This window comes from Salmo salar, chromosome 14 (genome assembly GCF_965601325.2).
Source record: "Salmo salar chromosome 14, fSalSal1, whole genome shotgun sequence".
Taxonomy (NCBI): domain Eukaryota; kingdom Metazoa; phylum Chordata; class Actinopteri; order Salmoniformes; family Salmonidae; genus Salmo; species Salmo salar.
This window is the reverse complement of record NC_138304.1, coordinates 19,977,384-20,000,172: the sequence shown is the minus strand read 5'-3', so window position 1 is coordinate 20,000,172 and position 22,789 is coordinate 19,977,384. Positions and strand designations below refer to the sequence as shown.

Here is a 22,789-nt window from a genome sequence, read left to right as displayed (position 1 = left end):
CTTCTGATTCTGTGGAGAGAAACTTGGGACTCTATTCAATCCATATCACAGAAATTCAGTGTTACAGCGCAATTTAAATTTCAAGGCAATGTTCCTGCGATAGCGGAGCCTGCATTCGCGGTAAGCACTGCAGAAGTCGGCTCAACAGGAAATGACGCTTCAGCGATACGGATTGAATAAAGCCCTAACTTCTGCTAGTCTGGTTCTCCGTAGATATGGACTAGCTCACATCCGAACGGTTTGTTATGTCCACGTCAATTCATCACGCATCCCACAGTCATCTCCCACACAAACGGCGGCTTCGTTGCCATATGACACGATTGGAATTAAGCCGTTGTGTTAGCCACTCTGTCCGGGAATGTTAAACATACACGCACAGACACATCAAAATCATTCTCATTCAAAAAAGGCATATCCACATTAAAAAGAATCAGTATAATCCATGAATGAAACAGAATGAACATATGGGCATTTTTAGACCAATCACAACTTTTATTTTCATGACAATTTTCCAAGGCCAAATTACAAATAAATAAGGAAATACTGCAAATAGCCCATGATGTCACAAGGCCAGTAACCCACGCCAAACGAGAAGGAAAAAGACCCACCCCAAAAAAACTGGTCAATAACAAAGACTAAATAGGTTTAAATGGAGGTATTACACCTGCACAATTGGTATATCTTTAGGAAATTTGATCATATTAATCCCTCCCCTCCCAACATATTTACTATCAGAAACAATACGAGCGGTCAAATTAATCTGTTCAACAAACTTTGTACCTTGTCTTTAGGTACATCAGTAGTTAAAGTGGATGACTTCACTACTAAAGACATGTAATGTATGTATGTATGTATGTATGTATGTATGTATGTATGTATGTATGTATGTATACTACCGGTCAAAAGTTTGGGGTCACTTAGAAATGTCCTTGTTTTTGAGAAGAAAACACTTTTTTTTGTCCATTAAAATAACATCAAATTGATCAGAAATACAGTGTAGACATTGTTAATGTTGTAAATGACTATTGTACCTGGAAACAGCAGATTTTGTTAATGGAATATCTACATAGGCCCATTATCAGCAACCATCACTTCTGTGTTCCACCAATCTCAACATCAACAGTGAAGAGGAGACTCCAGGATGCTGGCCTTCTAGGGTTTTCTAATGATCAATTAGCCTTTTAAAATGATGAACTTGGATTAGCTAACACAACATGTCATTGGAACACAGGAGTGATTGTTGCTGATAATGGGCCTCTGTACGCCTATGTAGAAATTCCATACAAAATCTGCCGTTTCCAGCTACAATAGTCATTTATAACATTAACAATGTCTTTACTGTATTTCTGATCAATTTGATGTTATTTTAATGAGCAAAATAGTTTGCTTTTCTTTCAAAAACAAGGACATTTCTCAGTGACTCCAAACTTTTGAACGGTAGAGTATGTATGTATGTATGTATGTATGTATGTATGCATGTGTAACCTCAGATAAACACTCAAGATACAGCACTTTGTATATTCCTATGAACAAATCTTCTTAACCAATTGTAGCCTGGTATGGGATACCAAAGCAGCGGACTGGACAGACATTGGTTGGGAGTTGAATACAAAGAACCAATGTAATATCAGGAACTGTAAGAAGAACTGGAACCAGCCTGCACCTGGGTTCCTCATTTGTAACATTATCAGTGTTTTGGACTACTTCCAAAAACCGAGGGTCCTTTTCAAATGCTGAAATATCCCTTGTGCTAAATATAGAATATCCAAGCTGTTCCTCTTCTACGCTATATACTGTACATTGCTCATACACAGTAATTAATTTGCAAAAAATACATATATGGCAGCCTATAATGTACGTGGAATTCCAAACGAGATTGGCCCAAAGATATTTATGACGCTTTTAATCTTCCTGAAATGAAATCAATAAAAACATCATTTTGTCTGGCATACCATTGACATCTGTATCCAAAATAATTAGAGAAATAACTCACTAAAAGTTGGGAAATGTGTGAAATTTTGGCCTTACCCGGGCCTTATCGTAAATGTCTCAAAAGTACCCTTTTTAATTTCGTTCCGTATTGGATATTGTTTAAAAACAATATACTCTACAAGTACATAACATTTCCAGAGTGGTCGCTCTGCTACTTTTGAAATGATGATATATTTCTGGAGCACCAACACAGTTAATGTGGTTACGGATTCAGAACTCTGCTGGTGATTCGCACAGTTGGTTAATGGCCTATAATGTCAATTCATTTATAAAATGGGTCATATCTTCAAAAGGCCTGGGTAAAGCCAAAATGTCATGAACTTTCCAACTTCAAAATCAATGATTTCAACTTTAAAAGGTACGCCAAACCTCCTTACCCCAAAGTACCTTTCCAAGGATTACATATCTTTGGGTAAATCTCATATGGAATTGCCCGCATGACTTTATGCATGACTTTTCATCTTGTATTTTATTTCTGAATACATTATACGTCACAAATGTATATAGTGCAGGAATCATGCATCCCAAATAACTTCCTGGAGACCTAAATCTGTTCACCTGTAGTGCCTTATTCTTCACCATTGTATTTTTCTTTTACAAGGCCAAAATATTAGTCTTCATTACTATAATTGGTACAGTACTTTCACAATACAGAAAAATAAGTATGGAGTCATATTACTGCCAACAGATTTGAATGAATTCAAGATGATTGAATTCAGATTAAATTTCTGTTGGCACTACTGTCACACCATAAAGAGGCTATATGTTACTACTTCTGCAACAATGTTTTCTGTCCGTCCGCCTGTCCTTCTCTAGGTTTTCTTTGTACATTTAATTGGAAAGAGACAGGCCGGTACCCACACATTCATACACTGTGAAGGGGCTCTCTCTCTCTCTCTCTGTGCATTTTTCCTTTACATACTTTAGTTTTAGAATTTGCATTTCGTATAAATATTGCACATTCAATCTGCATTTCATATTTCATCAATAATAGTAACAGTAGCTAGAGCTATGACAAAGAAATAGGACAATGCATTACTGTAATACGAACAGGGATTTCAGAGTAGATAGGACTATCGTTGGATGACACAATCACACAGTCTGCCAAACAGCAACTAAAAAGGCAAACAGCTACAGATCTGGACTGGGATTCATTGGTTCTCCTAGAGACATCCATGCGGTACATAGGTCATCATTTCATGGAGTAAAATGGCAGGTTTAGGCCAATTTCGATAAAGACAATCCACGTGGTTTATGGAACCAGATAGTTCAGGTGATAACATGGTTTATGGAGCCACAGACCTGGTTTAGCAGGATACTGTGTACGTAACATCGTTTTGCTGGAAGAAACATTGAAAGGTAACAGACTAGGTCAGGTGGGGTGGGCATGCAGCGGGCTTCACAGAGACATAGGGAACTTGGAACAAGCTCAGGGTCAGAGAACGCACACACACACACACCCAAACATCAGCACACGCACAAACCACACATGCACACATACACCCCCCTTTAAATCTGGACATTATTATACAGATTAAAAGATGAACCAGTGGCAGACTGCCTCCTACTGGTTAAGTGACAGAATAGAAATGAATAAGGGTCTCAGTAGGATTGGTGTCACATGCTGAGAAGTTGCCCTTTAGGCACAGATCAAGGATCAGCTTGTCCTCTCCCCATCCTAGCCTCAACCACAGGTAAGAGAAACTAAACTTCGATCAGCTTTACGGGGCAACTGCATCCTACTTCCCTGTAGCCCCCCTGGACAGCTCACCATCATTACTAACCTGGTCCCAGATCATTTCTTGCCTTGGTCAAATCATGACATCCCACAAATAGTCAGAGGAGGTGGCTAAAGTACAAACCGATCCAGGATCAGGCTACATTACGAGAAACAGGTTCCTCCAGCCATTCCAGGCACATCACATCAGCCCATAGCCACACACAGGGGCACAGAGCAGGGAGGAGATTCCATCACTGGCACACTGTAACAGAGTGACATAGGACTTAATCTAGTCAAGTCAGTAAACACATACTCTTCCATAGAATAGAAGCAACCTTCAGGACATAGAGGCAGATGAGGGAGAAGAATTTAGGAAATTCACATGAAAAAAAAAAAATTGAAGAAAAGAGGAAAACATTTTTTTGTTGAAATGTCAGTTTGGTAACAGATAAATGAGAAACAAACCATTCAGAAAAATATAACAAATAAGGAAAGCAAATTAAAAATGTGAGTCGCATTCCAAAATCTCATGGTTTCGCAAAACACTGATTTCTCTCAGACACAAGATGTTCATCGAATAGGTTTCGGAAACGAACCAAGACAAACCGATTACGTTAAAGAAAGAAAAATAAGGAAACATGAACAAAACATCACCACATCCCAAAACATTTACACAATAAAAGAGATCCCTGCATAGATTCAAACCTGGATGTGGAACGCTTAAACTGAAGGGCCTCATTTTTCAGAGTCGTATTCATTAGTGCACAACATAGCAAAACGTTTCTTGTTGGACAAGTTCAGGTAGTCCCTTCCCTGTTTCAGTCAGTTTTCTTCCATTTGATGCCTAATGAACACGATCCAGGCCACATTCACACAAAAACCATCCTTTCTACTATCAGGTGTCTGGACTACACACAGAGGCCAAAGACCATGCTAGACGGAGGATAGGAGAGAGAAGGGAAGGAAAAAAAGGAGAGGAGCGGAGAAGTGGGACAAGACTAACGTGTCATTTTCCGTGTCTCGGACCGAGTCACGCCATGATGCCAGCGTCGTCATAGCAACACACAGACCCCAAAAACTTTTGACGTAGACAAGCAACTGATGTTGCTCCTACTGGCTTGGCCCCCCTGGGTTTTGTCTTGGGAAGGGGGGGGGGGGGGGGGGGGGGGCTGTGTCTGTTTGCGTGTTACTTTCCGCCGTACATTCTCTCGATGTCTTCCTGATAGTGTGATTTGAGCTCCTTGCGTTTGAGCTTGAATGCGTCGGTCACCAGGCCAGTCTCCGGGGTCCAGGGCTCTGCACTAAGGCGGATCTTCCTAGGGATCTCAAAGCGCTCCAGTTTGGCTGTGGGGGGGGAACAACACCGGACTTTAGAGACGAATGCATGGGCTGGGCGTTGCGAAATACAAGTCAACGCTAGGGCCAAAAAGATGGCGAAACAATACTCATATGTTACAACCAGAAACCTCTACTCCTCCCTCCATCCGTCTCCCATCGTCCTCTCCATCCCTCCATCCTACCTGACAGAGCGGCCTCTGTGATGATGTGGAGAACGTCTCTCTCCATGTCAGGGTTGTTACAGATCTCCTCCCAGCTGCCCCGTAACCCTCTCTGCTCCGCCAGCGCCATCAACTGCTTCTGATTGGGCACCACGAAGCCAATCACGTACGACTGGTCACTGGGACGGAGAGAGTTAAGGAAATGGAGAGATAAAATAGTGCTATTGATTTGTATAATTCCCCTTTTATATTATTATCATCATTCTAGTTACTGTTATAATGAAAGGCAAAGATGGAGAGAGAAAGACGTGCCAGAATAGGATGAAGGATAGAGAGAGCAGTGAGTCGGAAAGACAAAGAGAGAGACAGGAGATTGGTAGAAAGTGGGTGACAGACAGCAGATGGAGACATTGTGACTAGAGACAGAACAAGTTGACAAGGAGAAACAGACAATCAATGTTTTATACTGAGTGTACAAAACATTAAGAACACCTGCTCTTTCCATGACAGACTGACCAGGTAAATCCAGGTGAAAGCTATGATCCCTTATTGATGTCACCTGTTAAATACACTTCATTGTGTAGGTGAAGGGGAGGAGACAGGTTAAGTAGGGTTTTTAAGCCTTGAGACAGTTGAGACATGGATTGTGTATGTGTGAGAGGGTGAATATTTAAGTGCCTTTGAACGGGGTATGGTAGTAGGTGCCAGAGGCACTGGTTTGTGTCGTGAAGAGGGCACAACAAAACAGTCCCCTCAGGAGACTGAAAAGATTTGGCATGAGTCCTCAGATCCTCAAAAGGCTCTACAGCTGCACCATCGAGAGCACCCTGACTGGTTGCATCACTGCCTGGTATAGCAACTGCTCGGCCTCCGACCACAAGGCACTACAGAGGGTAGTGCGAACAGCCCAGTACATCACTGGGGCCAAGCTTCCTGCCATGCAGGACCTCTATACCAGGGGGTGTCAGATGAAGGCCCTAAAAATTGTCAAAGACTCCAGCCACCCTAGTCATAGACTGTTCTCTCTGCTACCGCACGGCAAGTGGTACCAGAGCACCAAGTCTAGGTCCAAGAAGCTTCTAAACAGCTTCCACCCCCAAGCCATAAGACTCCTGTACATCTAATCAAATGGCTACCCAGACTATTTGCATTGCCACCCCTCTTTTACACCGCTGCTACTCTCTGTTATAATCTATGCATAGTCACTTTAATAATTCTACCTACATGTACATATTACCTCAATTACTTCAACTAACCGGTGCCCCGCACATTGACTCTGTACCGGTACCCCCTGTATAAAGTCTCGCTATTGTTATTTTACTGTTGCTCTTTAACTACCTGTTACTTTTATTTCTTATTCTTATTCATATTTTTTAAACTGCATTGTTGGTTAGGGCTTGTAAGTGAGCATTTCACTGTAAGGTCTACACCTGTTGTATTTGGCACATGTGACTAATACAATTTGATTTGAGAACTGCAACGCTGATGGGTTTTTCACGCTCAACAGCTTCCCGTGTGTATCAAGAATGGTCCACCACCCAAAAGACATCCAGCCAACCTGACACAACTGTGGGAAGCATCGGAGTCAACATGGGCCAGCATCCCTGCGTGACGCTTTCGTTCATAATATTAGCAAGGTGTTCTTAATGTTTTGTACACTCAGTGTTATAGCGAGAGACTCCAGTCACCCGAGCGGTATATAATATGTGCATTGTTACCTGTTTGCGTAGGCGCAGATGTTGTCTACGAAAGGGCAGTTCTTCAGCATGGCCTCCACCTTCCCCAGAGATACATACTCCCCAGCCTGGAGCTTCACCAGGTCCTTCTTACGGTCTACACAGAAGGAACACAATGATTGCTAAGGTAGATTTCTATACAGCTGCCTTTGAGAGGAATTTATCTGTCGTTTATATATGTGAATCCTTTCATATTTGATTGTTTTTGACAGAGACGGGTATGAAATGAAGTGGATACAGAGAGAAGGGGAGGAGTACGGCTGGTAGATTCGGATTCGTATCCACGTAGACAAGGGAATCATCCTCTATGTGCCCAAGGCCTCAGTTAACTGTACTGGTCTGAATTGTTAGTTCACCTGGGGAAAATTTGGAGGATCTGGCGCTTTCATCCTGACTCGTACGTATTTAAATCCACAGATCGACAGACTAAATATCATAGGGCTCTCTCTAAAAACGGGTATTTTTTCTGGGCCGCTCACCGATAATCTTGAGGCACCCGTCTGGGTGAAACTCCCCGATGTCTCCTGTACAGAACCAGCGCTGGCCGTTGCTGTCCACGAAGAAGTCCTCGCGGTTCTTCACCTCGTTCTTGTAGTAACCCATAGTCACGTTGGGCCCGCCGATTACAATCTCCCCTCTCGGGTGTGGCTTGTCTGTGCTGTAGTAACCGCCTGGAGAAGATCAGGAGAAGAGGACGAGGTCTATGCCCAAAGCATCTTCAGCCCCGTGTCCATCCCTTCCAATATACCTTTCATCCACCCTAGCCCCCAACCCCACTCACCTCCACCCTCCCAGCCCTCCCCCTAATATCACAGATTCTGCAGTGCCAGTGCTATGGAGGGACTCACCCTCCTCCCAGTCCTTGAGGGTGATCTCGGAGCAGATCAGAGGAGCGCCGACCCGGCCTGTGCTATAGTCCCACACTGACAAATAGAGAGAGGAATAAAATACACGTGAGAACAGCATAGCATATCACATTACTGTGTACAATCACCTGGCTTTCTCTGTTGTGCCCCCATTCATCTCTTCCATCAGGCAGCAGAAGTCTACACATTTCCTTCTCTTTTACCCTCCCACCCTTCTTCTTGGACCTACCGCCTCCACCCACCCTCCCTCGCCCTCTCTCGCTGATGGTGCCAGCTCCGCAAGGTCTCGGTGAGGCCGTAGCCCTGGCCCTCTTCCTCCTTCCCGTGCCCTTCACTCCGTTCCATCCCCCTTACTCATCCTTCCCTTCCCTCGCTCCTTCCCGCTCGCTTACTCTCGCTGATGGTGCCAGCGCCGCAGGTCTCGGTGAGGCCGTAGCCCTGGCCCACGGGACAGCAGAGGCAGATGTTCATGAAGCGCTGGGTGGCGGCGGAGAGGGGCGCTCCGCCCGACAACAGCACCCTCATGTGACCCCCCAACAACGAGCGCACTTTCCTAAACACCAGACTGGAGAGAGAGGGAGAGAAAGAAAGAACAAGAGGATGACAGTGAGACAGAGGATGAGAATAACACCAAGATAAACAACAAGTCATTCATAATAACCTCTGTGTGAACCTTAGGTTTCTGTTTAACGCAGGAACCGGCCACAGCGATATCGAGAATGTCGGTGTGTGAGTCTCCATTAAGGCTGTCGCGTTGCATTATTGCATATGCATAGGCCTATATATGAGCCCAAGCCTGAAAAAAACCCAGAATTAAAATAATGATTATAACATTCATTATACAATACATAGCCTACTGCATATTACGCGCCGCAGAAAAACATAAAAAACTGATTTAAGACTTCTTTAATTGGTCTAGCCTATATTCGAAAATTAAACAAATTCTAGTAATGGCCTTTGATTGTAGACTGTATTATTATGCATACTGGATGGACTGGTTACCTTATGCTACGCTCCAACATTTCTACCCATGAGTCTGGGAGAGAACGTAGAGGCCAAGGCAATGTTGTTGGTGCATTGATTGTGCGGGGCGGCTTACAGTTAGTCTACAATTATAGTGAATTTGTATTTGATTTTGAATAGCCTAGTAATAGAGAATGTATTATATTTTAGAATTCATTGGGTGACACTTTACCTTTCACTACAGAATATCTCACCACTGTGCGTTTCCATCTCCTCCCCTCTCTCCTTCATTCCTTTCTCAAGTGCGCAGGGAGAGGGGCTGTCAACAGTTTAATTAAATACTCTATATTTCATTGTGAAAACATGTTATTTTCGATGTTCTCGAACAGATTTCACTAGGTTTCCTAAATTAAGTACTGGGTAGCTGCAGGAACAGGCTTGGAGAGCCCATGGCATAGAGAGTTTAGGCGCAATATCACCTGTCATGCAGTGAGATGCTCCTCAAACATGCTCCTCAAACAGTGGTTGATGCCTGGAGTGAAATAACTGCAGTAGCCTACCCGAACCAACAGGCGGGAAAGCGACCTCCATTCACTATTCGTGTGCATAGGCGGATTATGTCTTTTTCTCTTCCTGCCCATTTGATAATGGGCCATTCTAAATATAAACTAATGTGAACATATTAGTAAAGACAATATTACATTGAGAATAGTCTGATGGGTGATAATATGATCACTTGATGAGAGAACAGTTTGTTCAGCCTGAGGTAATGAACAGAGCACAAGCTTTTTTCTGCGACGTTGTTAAATCATCAACAGCCTTTAGTCGTACCATGAGGCCCATTATATGTTTGATTTATAAGACATTCTAAGGTTTGTATCTCTCACAAGTAAAGTTGCCAAATAACTCAATCTAGCGTATAGGACCTGTTTCAAATGATCCCTTTTACACTCAACAGAGCCACTTCATCTGCGCACTCGCTGCGGAATGCGAAAAATATCCTTTCTATTTTATTCAGCTAAGTTCAATTATATTCCTCTTACTATTAAATATTATAATATAAAATAACGGCACGGGACTTAAAGGCATAACTTGTCAGCTAAACCAACACGCCTACAGCCAACAGGATAACATACCAACTCATATTCTGTTCTTCTGAAATACATTTTCTTCATATCATGTTTCTTTAGACCTACCTAAAATAAATTATCGAATTATTGTTATGGTGTATATTAAATTGATTTCTTAGACTTGTTAAAAATGTAGATGTTCCAAAGGCACATCAGCGGCTTGTATGTGTGAAGGCCTGGAGAAGCTAAACGTGGTAATGTTAATGAACGGTCAATTACCGTGAGACCGGCAGTCTTTTGCATGACAATAACCGGCTGACAAAATGTCACAGCCCTAGTTCAACCTCCTGGAGACTGTCCATCAATCATTACCCATTGACTGTGTGTGTGTGTGTGTGTGTGTGTGTGTGTGTGTGTGTGTGTGTGTGTGTGTGTGTGTGTGTGTGTGTGTGTGTGTGTGTGTGTATGCGTGTGTGTTTGCTGTGTTACAGGTGTGTGTATGACCTGTCACAGAGCGGGGTCTTGTAGCCCTTGGTGATCTGTTCCATCTTATAGTTGTAGGCCAACACAAAGAGGGTTCTCTGCACACTGCTCATCTCCTCCACCTTGGTCATCACATTCTTATAGATCCGGTCCATGATCTCCTACAGGAGGGAGAACGAGGGACAGAGAAGGAAAGAGGACAAAACACCACCTCAATTAAAAAATAAATAATCATTCTGTGCGTATCTCTTACTCAGGTCATATTTAACAGAATATTAACGGCTTATATATATATATTCTACGGTAGCTTTAGCGCTTACCGGTACAGCAGCCATGAGTGTAGGTTTTAGAACACTGGTGTCTCCTTTACTGCCCTTCTTAATCTTAGTCGACTGGGGAGGAAGAGAGGAGAGAGAGATGGATCAGACTAGGAGTAGAGCACAGCTAGGCCTGTTCTCTAATAGAGGAGGAGGTCCAATAGAGGGTTCCTACATACCGTGTGTGTTGTCGAGCCTTGGTTTACTGTCTCGCTCTGTGTGTGTGTGTGTGTTCGTTCACCTGGTCTGCTAGCGTCTGTGGGGAGGAGTATCCGATGCAACAGCCGTGAGAGATGCACACCATCTCTGCACTCAGCTCCAGAACATGGGCCAGCGGCAGGTACCCAATGTAGGTGTCTGTCTCACTGCACGAATGGAAACAAAAAACATTTTATTCAACTGCCAAACATACAGAAACTATATATATATGGAATCATGTAGCAACCAAAAAAGTGTTAAACAAATCAAGATCTATTTCATATTTGAGATTCTTCAAAGTAGCCAGCTTTTGCCTTGACAGCGTTGCACGCTCTTGGCATTTTCTCAACCAGCTTTAATCACCTAGAATGCATTTAAATTAACAGGTGTGCCTTTCTTTTCTTCTTAATGCGTTTGAGTAAATCAGTTGTTTTGTGACAAGGTAGGGGTGGTATACAGAAGATAGCTCTATTTGGTAAAATACCAAGTCCATATTATGCCAAGAACAGCTCAAATAAGCAAGGAGAAACGACAGTCCATCATTACTTTAAAACATGAAGGTCAGTCAATGTGGAATATTTCAAGAACTTTGAAGGTTTTTTCAAGTGCAGTCGCAAAAACCATCAAGCGCTATGATGAAACTGGCTCTCAATGAGGACCGCCACAGGAAGGAAGACCCAGAGTTACCTCTGCTGCAGAGGATAAGTTCATTAGAGTTACCAGCCTCAGATTTCAGCCCAAATAAATGCTTCACAGAGTTCAAATAACAGGCACATTTCAACACCAACTGTTCAGAGGAGACTGCGTGAATCAGACCTTCATGGTCAAATTGCTGTAAATAAACCGCTACTAAACGACACCAATAAGAAGAGACTTGCTTGGGCCAAGAAACATGAGCAATGGACATTAGACCGGTGGAAATCTGTCCTTTGGTCTGATGAGTCCAAATTTGAGATTTTTGGTTCCAACCGCAGTATCTTTGTGAGACGCAGAGTAGGTGAATGGATGATCTCTGCATGTGTGGTTCCCACCGTGAAGCATGGAGGTGGTGGTGTGATGGTGCTTTGCTGGTGACGCTGTGATGATTTATTTCGAATTCAAGGCACACTGAAGGAAAAGCAGTCAACAAGTGCTTAGCTTATGTGGGAACTCCTTCAAGACTGTTGGAGAAACATTCCTCAAGAAGCGGGTTGAGAGAATGCCCAAGAGCGTGCAAAGCTGTCATCAAGGCAAAGGGTGGCTACTTTGAAGAATCTCAAATATAAAATATATTTTGATTTGTTTATCACTTTTTTTCTTACTACATGATTCCATATGTGTTATTTCATAGTTTTTATGCATTCACTATTATTTTACAATGTAGAAAATAACCCTTGAATGAGTAGGTGTCCAAACTTTTGACTGGTACTAATATAGAGAAGAGAAAGGAGATGAACAGCAGGACACTCAGAGATATTCATGAGATGAGAGAGAAAGAAAGAGATACGTTTACATTCTGTAGGGCAAATGGTGGCAGAAAGAAAGAGAGAGAGAAAGAGATTAAAAGAGAGAGAGAAAGAGAGCGAAAGCGAATGAATGAGGAAAAGAGAAAAGGAGAAAAACAGTGATCAGGGCACACAGGGGGGAAAGAGAGTGGCAGTGAGAGAGAGAAAAGTCAAAAACAATTAGCAGTCAATCTAGAAGACACCATAGTACTCTGTACGTACTCCAGGTCTGGGATGCGCTCTGCCATGCCTGTGACGCCCGCGATGATGTTGCTATGGGAGATCATGACGCCCTTGGGGATGCCCGTGGAGCCGCTGGTGTACATGATGACAGCGATGTCAGAGGGCACCGGCCGCTGGCGCGCCACCGCCACTACAGACGCGCGCAGAGAGAGACAGAGAGAGAGAGAGAGAGAGAGAGAGAAGGGGAGGCAGCAGGGAAGTTAAAGAGGTCACACAGAAAGACTTTTGGGTCAGAACATTGCACATTGCGGGAGCATCAGAGAACGGCTATCGATCTTTCTTTCAAGAGAGGGCATGCACATAGCACAGGGCTAATACAATCTGATAGGATATGACAGAGAGGGCTATTCAGGTACAAAAAACTATGATTCTGGAAGTCAGATCACATTTGAGTCGCTAAGACCACAGGGCAGAAGTACTGTACCGAGTCAGACAACACGTAGACCCAAACACACACACACCCCTCACACACACACACCCACGCTCTCCCTCCTTACTGTTGTCGGGTCTGGAGCCCAGCTCTTGCACGGCGTCCATGTTGTGGACCATGATGCCGCGGGGGAAGCCGGGCAAACTGGTTGGCTTACTGTCCACCACGATGATGTGCTGCAGCCGAGGCACCTCCAACAGAATGTCCTGGGAGGAGACGGCAGGAGGAGAGGGAGGAGAGAGGGAGAGAGAAAGTAGCTATTGACTGGAGATTGCAGTCGGACTGCTTAGAATCAATGTAGTCTATGATCTACAAATCATCTCGCATTCTAAATAACTGCTCATTATGCCATTAAGACTAGCAATTCTACGCATTGCCTTGACATTCAGTGTGTTTGAGGGGATCTGTTTGTACAACACTTAGACTGTCTGCTCAAGGACTGTAAGTGGGCAACTGTTCCAACGCATATTTAGGGGTGAAAACTATTCAAAATGTAGTCATGTTTTTAAATAAATAAATAAATAAATAAATAAATAGGCAAGACTATTTAAAATGTGGGAAAGTTGTATTATCTGGCTGGAGTGTGTACTGTCTCATATGGCATTGCAGGAAGTGATCAGGACAAGGCGAGCAGAGCTTACCTTGAGACGGCTGTGTAGCAGGTCTTTGCTGGTGATGATGTGGGTGATCTCAGTCTCGTTCAGACCGTGGGCGATGGCCGCTCCGCCCAGAGTAGAGTACAACGTCACCACTGTCAGAATGACACAGACTGGAGTTAGAGATTCATTGTGTGTGTGTGTGTGTTGCAATAGTGTGCTACTGTCTAACATAAACACTCACATGGGAAGTTGTATATGAAGCAGGCCTGTGCTGCTATCATCCACTCGGCCCTGGTCTCACAGAAGATGGCGATGTTACACTGAGGCCTCTGGCCCAGCGCGGCCAGCCCACTGCCAAAACACACAGCTGCCTGGTAGGTCTCCTCATACGACATCCACTGATACTCCCCCAGGATCACCTAGAGATAACACAACCACATACACTGTTAACACTAATATACTGCTGCCTGGTGGGTCTCCTCATACGACATCCACTGATACTCCCCCAGGATCACCTAGAGATAACACAACCACATACACTGTTAACACTAATATACTGCTGCCTGGTGGGTCTCCTCATACGACATCCACTGATACTCCCCCAGGATCACCTAGAGATAACACAACCACATACACTGTTAACACTAATATACTGCTGCCTGGTGGGTCTCCTCATACGACATCCACTGATACTCCCCCAGGATCACCTAGAGATAACACAACCACATACACTGTTAACACTAATATACTGCTGCCTGGTGGGTCTCCTCATACGACATCCACTGATACTCCCCCAGGATCACCTAGAGATAACACAACCACATACACTGTTAACACTAATATACTGCTGCCTGGTGGGTCTCCTCATACGACATCCACTGATACTCCCCCAGGATCACCTAGAGATAACACAACCACATACACTGTTAACACTAATATACTGCTGCCTGGTGGGTCTCCTCATACGACATCCACTGATACTCCCCCAGGATCACCTAGAGATAACACAACCACATACACTGTTAACACTAATATACTGCTGCCTGGTGGGTCTCCTCATACGACATCCACACACACACACACACACACACACACACACACACACACACACACACACACACACACACACACACACACACACACACACACACACACACACACACACACACACACACACACACACACACACACACACACACACACACACACACACACACACACACACACACACACACACACAGATTGGTAGGCTGTGGACATCTGAGGGGTGGAATTTAGATTAGAAGGATTGGTTGATTTGATTTGCACTTGGGAGTCTAGTATAAATAGGAAGAGGCTATATGTATACAGCGCAGGGCTGTCCCCGACTAAGAAAAACCTTAGTCGAGCTAGAGTCGTCAGTCTATTAGTCTACATTTGAAATGCATGCATTTTTCCACAGACACCACCTATGTTTGAATAAGCTTGTCTGATGCTTTAGTCACATTGTTTGATTAAATAATTAAGACACACTAATGACTCAAGAGGGAAACCGATGGCCACGCGATGCTAAAACAATAAAAATGACAGCGAGTGCCTGTGTGACTGAGTAAGGTTGTCGCTCTCTCTCCTCCTTGCTGCAGTGAACAAGCACCACAGCACAGCAAGTGTTTATCCAGCTGTCCGTGCTGAAGCTGCACCATCATTACAGCCATTTAGTTCCTTACCTGATTCTCTGACCGAAAAGTTATGTTACCAAAATCCCTCATTTGTTTAGGAATAAAACATTCCCTATTCCCTCAACTCCTGCTCTCTTTACGTGAAACATGGTTATAATGTTTCACATTATAAAATTGGTTATAAACTCTGAACACAGCAAAATGGATGCGGAAGACCTGAAAATGAAACTTGAAATGGGGGAATGTTTACTGATTGCTCAAGAGGGAAAGGGGAAGTCAGATGTGTGGAAGACGTGACTTAGCCGTGTAAACTACTGCAGGTCCAGATAAAGGAGGGTCTGTTATAGCCAGCACTGTGTGAATATTAGGCCTGTGTGTGCCAAACAGGTGCTGTTAGATTACATTATTATTATTATTATTTTCGGACCATTTGGAACAGTATCAACACTAAATCAATGGTAAGTAATACCAGAGAGTTTGTAAAAAAAAAAAAAAAGCCTTTATTACAGCATAGCAATAAAATAAGATTGGTGATGCAGCATAGCAATGATTGGCGCTAACAGAATCAGTAGGCTATTAAACAAAACACCCAAACAGGCAGAAGCAGGATATTTCTTATCCCTGTAGATACACTACATTGGGCTCCCGAGTGGCGCAGCATTCTAAGGCACTGCATCTCAGTCCCTGAGGCGCAAGAGTCCCTGGTTCGAATCCAGGCTGTATCACAGCCGGCTGTGATTGGGAGTCCCATAGGGCGGCGCACAATTGGCCTAGCGTCATCCAGGTTTGGCCAGGCTAGGCCGTCATTGTAAATAAAAATGGGTTCTTAACTGATTTGCCTAGTTGAATAAAGGTTAAGTAAAATTGATACACTACAAGTATGTGGACACCTGCTCGTCGAACATCTCATTCCCAAATCATGGGCATTAATATGGAGTTGGTCCCCCTTTGCTTCTATAACAGCCTCCACTCTTCTGGGAAGGCTTTCCACTAGATGTTGGAACATTGCTGCAGGGACTTGCTTCCATTCAGCCACAAGAACATTAGTGAGGTCGAGCACTGATGATGGGCGATTAGGCCTGGCTCGCAGTCGGAGTTCGAATTCACCCCAAAGGTGTTCAATGGGGTTGAGGTCAGGGATCGGTATGGACCTTGCTTTGTGCACAGGGGCATTGTCATGCTGAAATCGTCTAGAATGACATTGTACACTGTAGAGTTAAGATTTCCCTTCACTGAAACTAAGGGGCCTAGCCTGAACAATTCAAAACTGCCCCGGACCATTATTCCTCCTCCACCAAACTTTACTGTTGGCACTGTGTATTGGGCAGGTAGCGTTCTCCTGGCATCCGCCAAACCCAGATTTGTCTTTGAACTGCCAGATGGAGAAGCGTGATTCACTCCAGAGTCCAATGGCGGCAAGCTTCCAGCCGACGCTTGGCATTGCGTATGATGATCTTTGGCTTGTGTGCCGCTGCTCGGCCATGGAAACCCATTTCATGAAGCTCCTGACTAACAGTTATTGTTCTGATGTTGCATCCAGAGGCAGTTTGTAACTCGGTAGTAAGTGTTGCAACCGAGAACAGATGATTTTTATTCACTACGCGCTTCAGCACTCGCCGGTCCCGTTCTGTGAGCTTGTATGGCCTACCACTTCACGGCCAAGCCGTTGTTGATTCTAGACGTTTCCACTTCACAATAACAGCACTTACAGTTAACCGGGGAAGCTCAAGCAAGGTTGAAATTTGACAAACTGACTTGTTGGAAAGGAGGCATCCTATGACGATGTCACCTTGAAAGTCACTGAGCTCTTCAGTATGGCCATTCTACTGCCAGTGTTTGTCTATGGAGATTGCATGGCTGTGTGCTCGATTTTATACACCTGTCAGCAATGAGTGTGGCTGAAATAGCCGAATCCACTCCTTTGAAGGGCTGTCCACATACTTTAGTATATGGATGATTTATAAAGCCAGGCACATTAAACAGTTAAGTTATTGATTATATACCTAATTAGGTTGGAGTTTCCTCTCTCCTTAATTTTCTTAGACAATTAAGGCAAGGGTTATTTTCTCGTCTCCTCACACCACTGCTGCCTCCGTCGCATTGTTCTCAACACCAATATGCTGGATAACTTTGCTATTATGCACAAAGCAACATATAGGGAAAGGCAACAATTCAACGGCGCACTGAAGATTATGTTTCAGAACCGCGGACAGCAACCGCTATTTAATGTGGGAGAGGCGCATTTGTTATAAAATAATATTATATTTATTAGTGTTGCATCATTATTCATATATAATATAACCATACACAATTTCAATAGCATCTTAGAGTGATTGATTGCGCCATCCCCGTGGCCTCCCGCAATGGATTAGTCCACTGAGGCAGGTGAGAAACAGACGGGTGTCTTGTGCACCTTAAAAACACTAAAGAAATCTCGGTAGGCCAACAGCCTATTGACTGAATAATCAACTAAATGGGGTCAGCCCTATTTGTGTAGACCAGTGACAAAAAAATGTCAATTTAACTTAAAAAATGTATTCAGGCTGTAACACAACAAAATATGGAAAAAGTCAAGGGGTGTGAATACTTTCTGAAGGCACAGTATATTTTGAATTGTAATGTTTTTCCACCAGGTCCTCCAACCACGGTCGGGGCAAAAAAGGGGAAATTATGCAATTAGTGTTATTTTATAGACTCATCTGTCTGCTAGTTTCATAGCTGACCCCAAAAAATAAAAATACCTTGTACAAGGAGAACTACCAGACATCGGTGTGTGACAGTTTAGTGGTGCGTACTTCTACTATTAACAATGGTATTTGGGGGGGGGGGGGGTGTATTACCCCAGAATTACCTATAAAAACCAGCTGCCTTCAAACAGGGTCAGACAGAGCCATCTAATGTCCTTCTACTGCAACCATAGCGAAGAGGCCTTTCTCATACACAACATAAACACAGATTATACAGTGCCTTTGGAAAATATTCAGACCACTTGACTTTTTCCACATTTTGTTACGTTACAGCCTTACTTGAAAATGGATTAAATTGTTTTGACTAGTCTCCCAGTCCCTGCAGCTGAAAAACATCCCCACAGCCTGATGCTGCCACTACCATGCTTCACCGTAGGGATGGTGCCAGGTTTCCTCCAGACGTGACATTTGGCATTCAGGCCAAACTAGTTACATCTTGGTTTCAACAGACCAGAGAATCTTGTTTCTCATGGTCTGAGAGTCTTTAGGTGCCTTTTGGCAAACTCCAAGCGGGCTGTCATGTGGCTTTTACTGAGGAGTGGCTTCCGTCTGGCCACTCTACCATAAAGCCCTGATTGGTGGAGTGCTGCAGAGATGGTTGTCCTTCTGGAAGGTTCTCCCATCTCCAGAGAAGAACTTTAGAGCTATGTCAGAGTGACCATCGGGTTCCAGGTCACCTCTCTGACCAAGGCCCTTCTCCCCCGATTGCTCAGTTTGGCCGGGCTGCCAGCTCTAGGAAGAGTCTTGGTGGTTCCAAACTTCTTTCATTTAAGAATGTTGGAGGCAACTGTGTTCTTGGGACCTTCAATGCTGCAGACATTTTTTGGAAACCTTCCCCAGATCTGTGTTGACACAATTCTGTCTCTGAGCTCTATGGACAATTCCTTCGACCTAATGGCTTGGTTTTTGCTTTGACATGCACTGTTAACTGTGGGACCTTACATAGAGACAGGTGTGTGACTTTCCAAATCATGTCCAATCAATTTAATTTACTACAGGTGGACTCCAATAAAGTTGTAGAAACATCAAGGATGAACAACGGAAACAGGATGCACCTGAGCTCAATTTCAAATCTCATAGCAAAGGGTGTAAATACTTATGTAAATAAGGTATTTCTGTTTTTTATTTTTAAGAAATGGGTTATTGTGTGTAGATTGCTGAGGATTTGTATTTATTTAATCCATTTTAAAATAAGGCTGTAACGTAACAAAATGTGGAAAAAGTAAAGGGGTCTGAATACTTTCCAAAGGCACTGTATCAAGAAAGATAATTAAATCCACTTTTCACCCTCTTCCTCACCTTCTTGAAGACCTTCCCGTTGGGTTGGAGCTCGTCCTCCTCGCTCAGCACCTCTCTCGTGCCCAGGCAGTTCCTCTCTGGAAACCTGGCCGCTCCATACTCCATCACCTTGTCCAGGGTGTCCACTCCTGGGTGCAAGGAAGACACCAGCTTCTGCTGGCTACCATCCTCATGGTTGGTCGCCCGGTAAGGGCCCGCCGGGCGACCACTCACTGACCGCGCCTTGACCCGCCGCGCCCGGTCTAGGTTGGCTCCAGCGCCCGAGAGCAGGTACCAGGGCAGGAAGGTGATGACCGAGTAGACCCAGACAACCGAGCGGAAGACCTGCAGCAGCAGTGGGTTCATGTCCTCTTTTAGTTTCATCTTGATGTCAGGGGTCAAGGGTCACGGGGTGGAGCCTGAGTTGAGGTGGGTGGGGCAGGAAGTGTGAGGGATACACCCCAACACTTCTTTCGAAAACTGATTGTGTTCCTTCTCATGCACTGGTGGTTCCTCTGATAGAGCCGCTTGACGGATGGACTGACAGACACAGCACGGTTTTAGAGTCAGCTCACCTGTAGTGAGAGAACAGAAAACACTTTAGAGATGAAGACAGGCATAGCGGAGAGGGATAGACAGCTCAAATGCATTTTAAAAAATGAAACACATTAGTAATGTACCACTGTTAGACCACCCAGCCATGAATTTGGGCTACATGGCTCTAATCTCCTTGGAATAATAGTCAAATTAGGCAAGCAGTGTAATCTCCATCAGACCAGGGTTGTCTCGAAAGAACGTAAGAGGGCCGCTGCGCCCCCTTGTGGATTGGGCTGCACCACTATGTAAAACAAATTCTAATAATTAAAACACACACCAGGGGTCACGTCAGGGGGGGTGGGGGGTCTGCTTGAAAAATGCAAAATTCGGCGTCAACGCGATCCCTGCAATATAGTACAGTACAGAAAAGCAGAATATGGTTCAGTAGAGTATATTACATTATACTGTACTCTACACGTGTGCTCTACTTTTCTTTACTACTCTGTTCTACTGTAATGTACTCTACTGTACTGTGGGTTGGGACGACTATGATTTCCCATTGTAGCCAATTCAATTGCAGTCAATCAGTTACAGATTTTTCGGTCACCGATTTGGTAACAGTGATGCATTTGAATCACTTAGTAATTCATAAACAAAATTGTTATCAGTAAATACATTTTATTTTTTTCACTTTTTTTATTTAACCCCTCCACCACCGCCCCTCTTTGGAGTACAAATATCTTTCTTTATCGGCCGACATCAGCCTTTCACAGAAATATTTGTATCGGTATTTATTACACAGATAAAGCACTGATATTATATACATAGAAAAAACTAATACATCTGCTCATTTGCTGTCATTTTTAGAAATGTTCAATGGTTGCCAGAAGAGGGTGCTCTACGTACTGCTCATTGAACATCATTCAGCCCTAGGTAACAACGAGAGAGAGAGAGAGAGAGAGAGAGAGAGAGAGAGAGAGAGAGAGAGAGAGAGAGAGAGAGAGAAGGCATGGTGGTCTGAAGTTGAGTAGTAGCTTGTCCTGTCCTCATCACATTCTCACTTAGCTAACGTGTGCTGGCTATCTAGCCAGCAAGGTAGTTAGTTAGCTTAGCTATCTAGCTAGCAATTTGTGCTATGTACAGTTGAAGTCGGAAGATTACATACACCTTAGCCAAATACATTTAAACTCAGTTTTTCACAATTCCTGACATTTAATCCTAGTAGAAATTCCCTGTCTTAGGTCAGTTAGTATCACCACTTTATTTATGTCAGTTTTTATTTATTTCACCACATTCCCAGTGGGTCAGAAGTTTAGGATTGAGGTCAGGGCTTTGTGATGGCCACTCCAATACCTTGACTTTGTGGTGATTAAGCCATTATGCCAAAACTTTGGAAGTATGCATGGGGTCATTGTCCATTTGGAAAACCCATTTGCGACCAAGCTTTAACTTCCTGACTGATGTCTTGAGATGTTGCTTTAATATATCCACATAATTTTCCGACCTCATGATGCCATCTATTTTGTGAAGTGCACCAGTCCCTCCTGCAGCAAAGCACCCCCACAACATGATGCTGCCACCCCTGTGCTTCACGGTTGGGATGGTGTTCTTCGGCTTGCAAGCGTCCCCCCTTTTCCTCCAAACATAACGATGGTCATTATGGTCAAACAGTTCTATTTTTGTTTCATCAGACCAGAGGACATTTCTCCAAAAAGTACGATCTTTGTCCCCATGTGCAGTTGCAAACCGTAGTCTGGCTTTTTTAATGGCGGTTTTGGAGCAGTGGATTCTTCCTTGCTGAGCGGCCTTTCAGGTTATGTCAATATAGGACTCGTTTTACTGTGGATATAGATACTTTTGTACCTGTTTCCTCCAGCATCTTCACAAGGTCCTTTGCTGTTGTCCTAGGGTTGATTTGCACTTATTACACAGTACGTTCATCTCTAGGAGACAGAACACGTCTCCTTCCTGAGCGGTATGACGGCTGCGTAGTCCCATGGTGTTTATACTTGCGTACTATTGTTTGTACAGATGAACGTGGTACCTTCAGGCGTTTGGAAATTGCTCCCAAGGATGAACCAGACTTGTGGAGGTCTACATTTTTTTTCTGAGGTCTTGGCTGAATTCTTTAGATTTTCCCATGATGTCAAGCAAAGAGGCACTGAGTTTGAAGGTAGGTCTTGAAATACATCCACATGTACACTCCCAATTGACTCAAATGTCAATTAGCCTATCAGAAGCTTCTAAAACCATGACATCATTTTCTGGAATTTTCCAAGCTGTTTAAAGGCACAGTCATCTTAGTGTATGTAAACATCTGACCCACTGGAATTGTGATACAGTTAATTAAGTGAAATAATCTGTCTGTAAGCAATTGTTGGAAAAATTACTTGTGTCATGCACACAGTAGATGTCATAACCGACTTGCCAAAACTATAGTTTGTAACAAGAAATTTGTGGAGTGGTTGAAAAACGAGTTTTAATGACTCCAACCTAAGTGTATGCAAACTTCCGACTTCAACTGTATGTGCCAACACTGGACTGGTGCCAAAGTGAACACTCGTCCTTGATACAAAAAGAGCACTGCTACGGTCTGAGCCTATCACGTTAGCTAGTGGGCTTATTCAGTTTGTTTTCTGAAATATGCAATCTGCAGAAAGGAAGACAATTGGCGTTGATCTATAATTCAGGCCATGTGCTTGCATTAATGATGAGATAAGAAGCTACCGTTAGCTAGCTAGAGGTTGCCATAAAGTGTTTGTTTACATGACCTTTGACTGTAAATCAACTCAAGACAAAATGCTGACACCTAGTGGTGACATTACGAACAGCATGTTACTGCATTTCAATGCTCATTTGTGAACGGGGCCATTTCAGATTTACTTTGAGACAAAAGTTTAATTCATTCAGCCAGCCACCTCTTGTGGTGGTTTAGCACAAACACTTTGCATAATTATTATCCCCTGCCA

The 22,789-nt window shown here is 43.7% G+C and overlaps 1 protein-coding gene across 3 annotated transcripts in view; it reads right to left on the bottom strand.

Annotated features, from left to right (window-relative positions):
- Positions 1-467: 467 nt before the first annotated feature.
- The window catches only part of LOC106568845 (fatty acid CoA ligase Acsl3), a 32,199-nt gene continuing 9,877 nt past the window's right edge, over positions 468-22,789 (bottom strand). For all 3 annotated transcript variants that reach the window (XM_014139569.3, XM_014139568.3, XM_014139570.3), the window contains exons 2-15: positions 19,305-19,858; positions 13,842-14,019; positions 13,643-13,752; positions 13,069-13,207; positions 12,551-12,701; positions 10,888-11,011; positions 10,650-10,721; positions 10,351-10,490; positions 8,206-8,378; positions 7,796-7,870; positions 7,427-7,618; positions 6,930-7,044; positions 5,233-5,390; positions 468-5,056 (exon numbers count right to left, since the gene is read on the bottom strand). In XM_014139569.3, the coding sequence (XP_013995044.1) occupies positions 4,899-5,056; positions 5,233-5,390; positions 6,930-7,044; positions 7,427-7,618; positions 7,796-7,870; positions 8,206-8,378; positions 10,351-10,490; positions 10,650-10,721; positions 10,888-11,011; positions 12,551-12,701; positions 13,069-13,207; positions 13,643-13,752; positions 13,842-14,019; positions 19,305-19,667 (2,148 nt within the window). In that variant the 5' untranslated portion in view covers positions 19,668-19,858 and the 3' untranslated portion in view covers positions 468-4,898. The remainder of the gene's footprint in view (positions 5,057-5,232; positions 5,391-6,929; positions 7,045-7,426; positions 7,619-7,795; positions 7,871-8,205; positions 8,379-10,350; positions 10,491-10,649; positions 10,722-10,887; positions 11,012-12,550; positions 12,702-13,068; positions 13,208-13,642; positions 13,753-13,841; positions 14,020-19,304; positions 19,859-22,789) is intronic.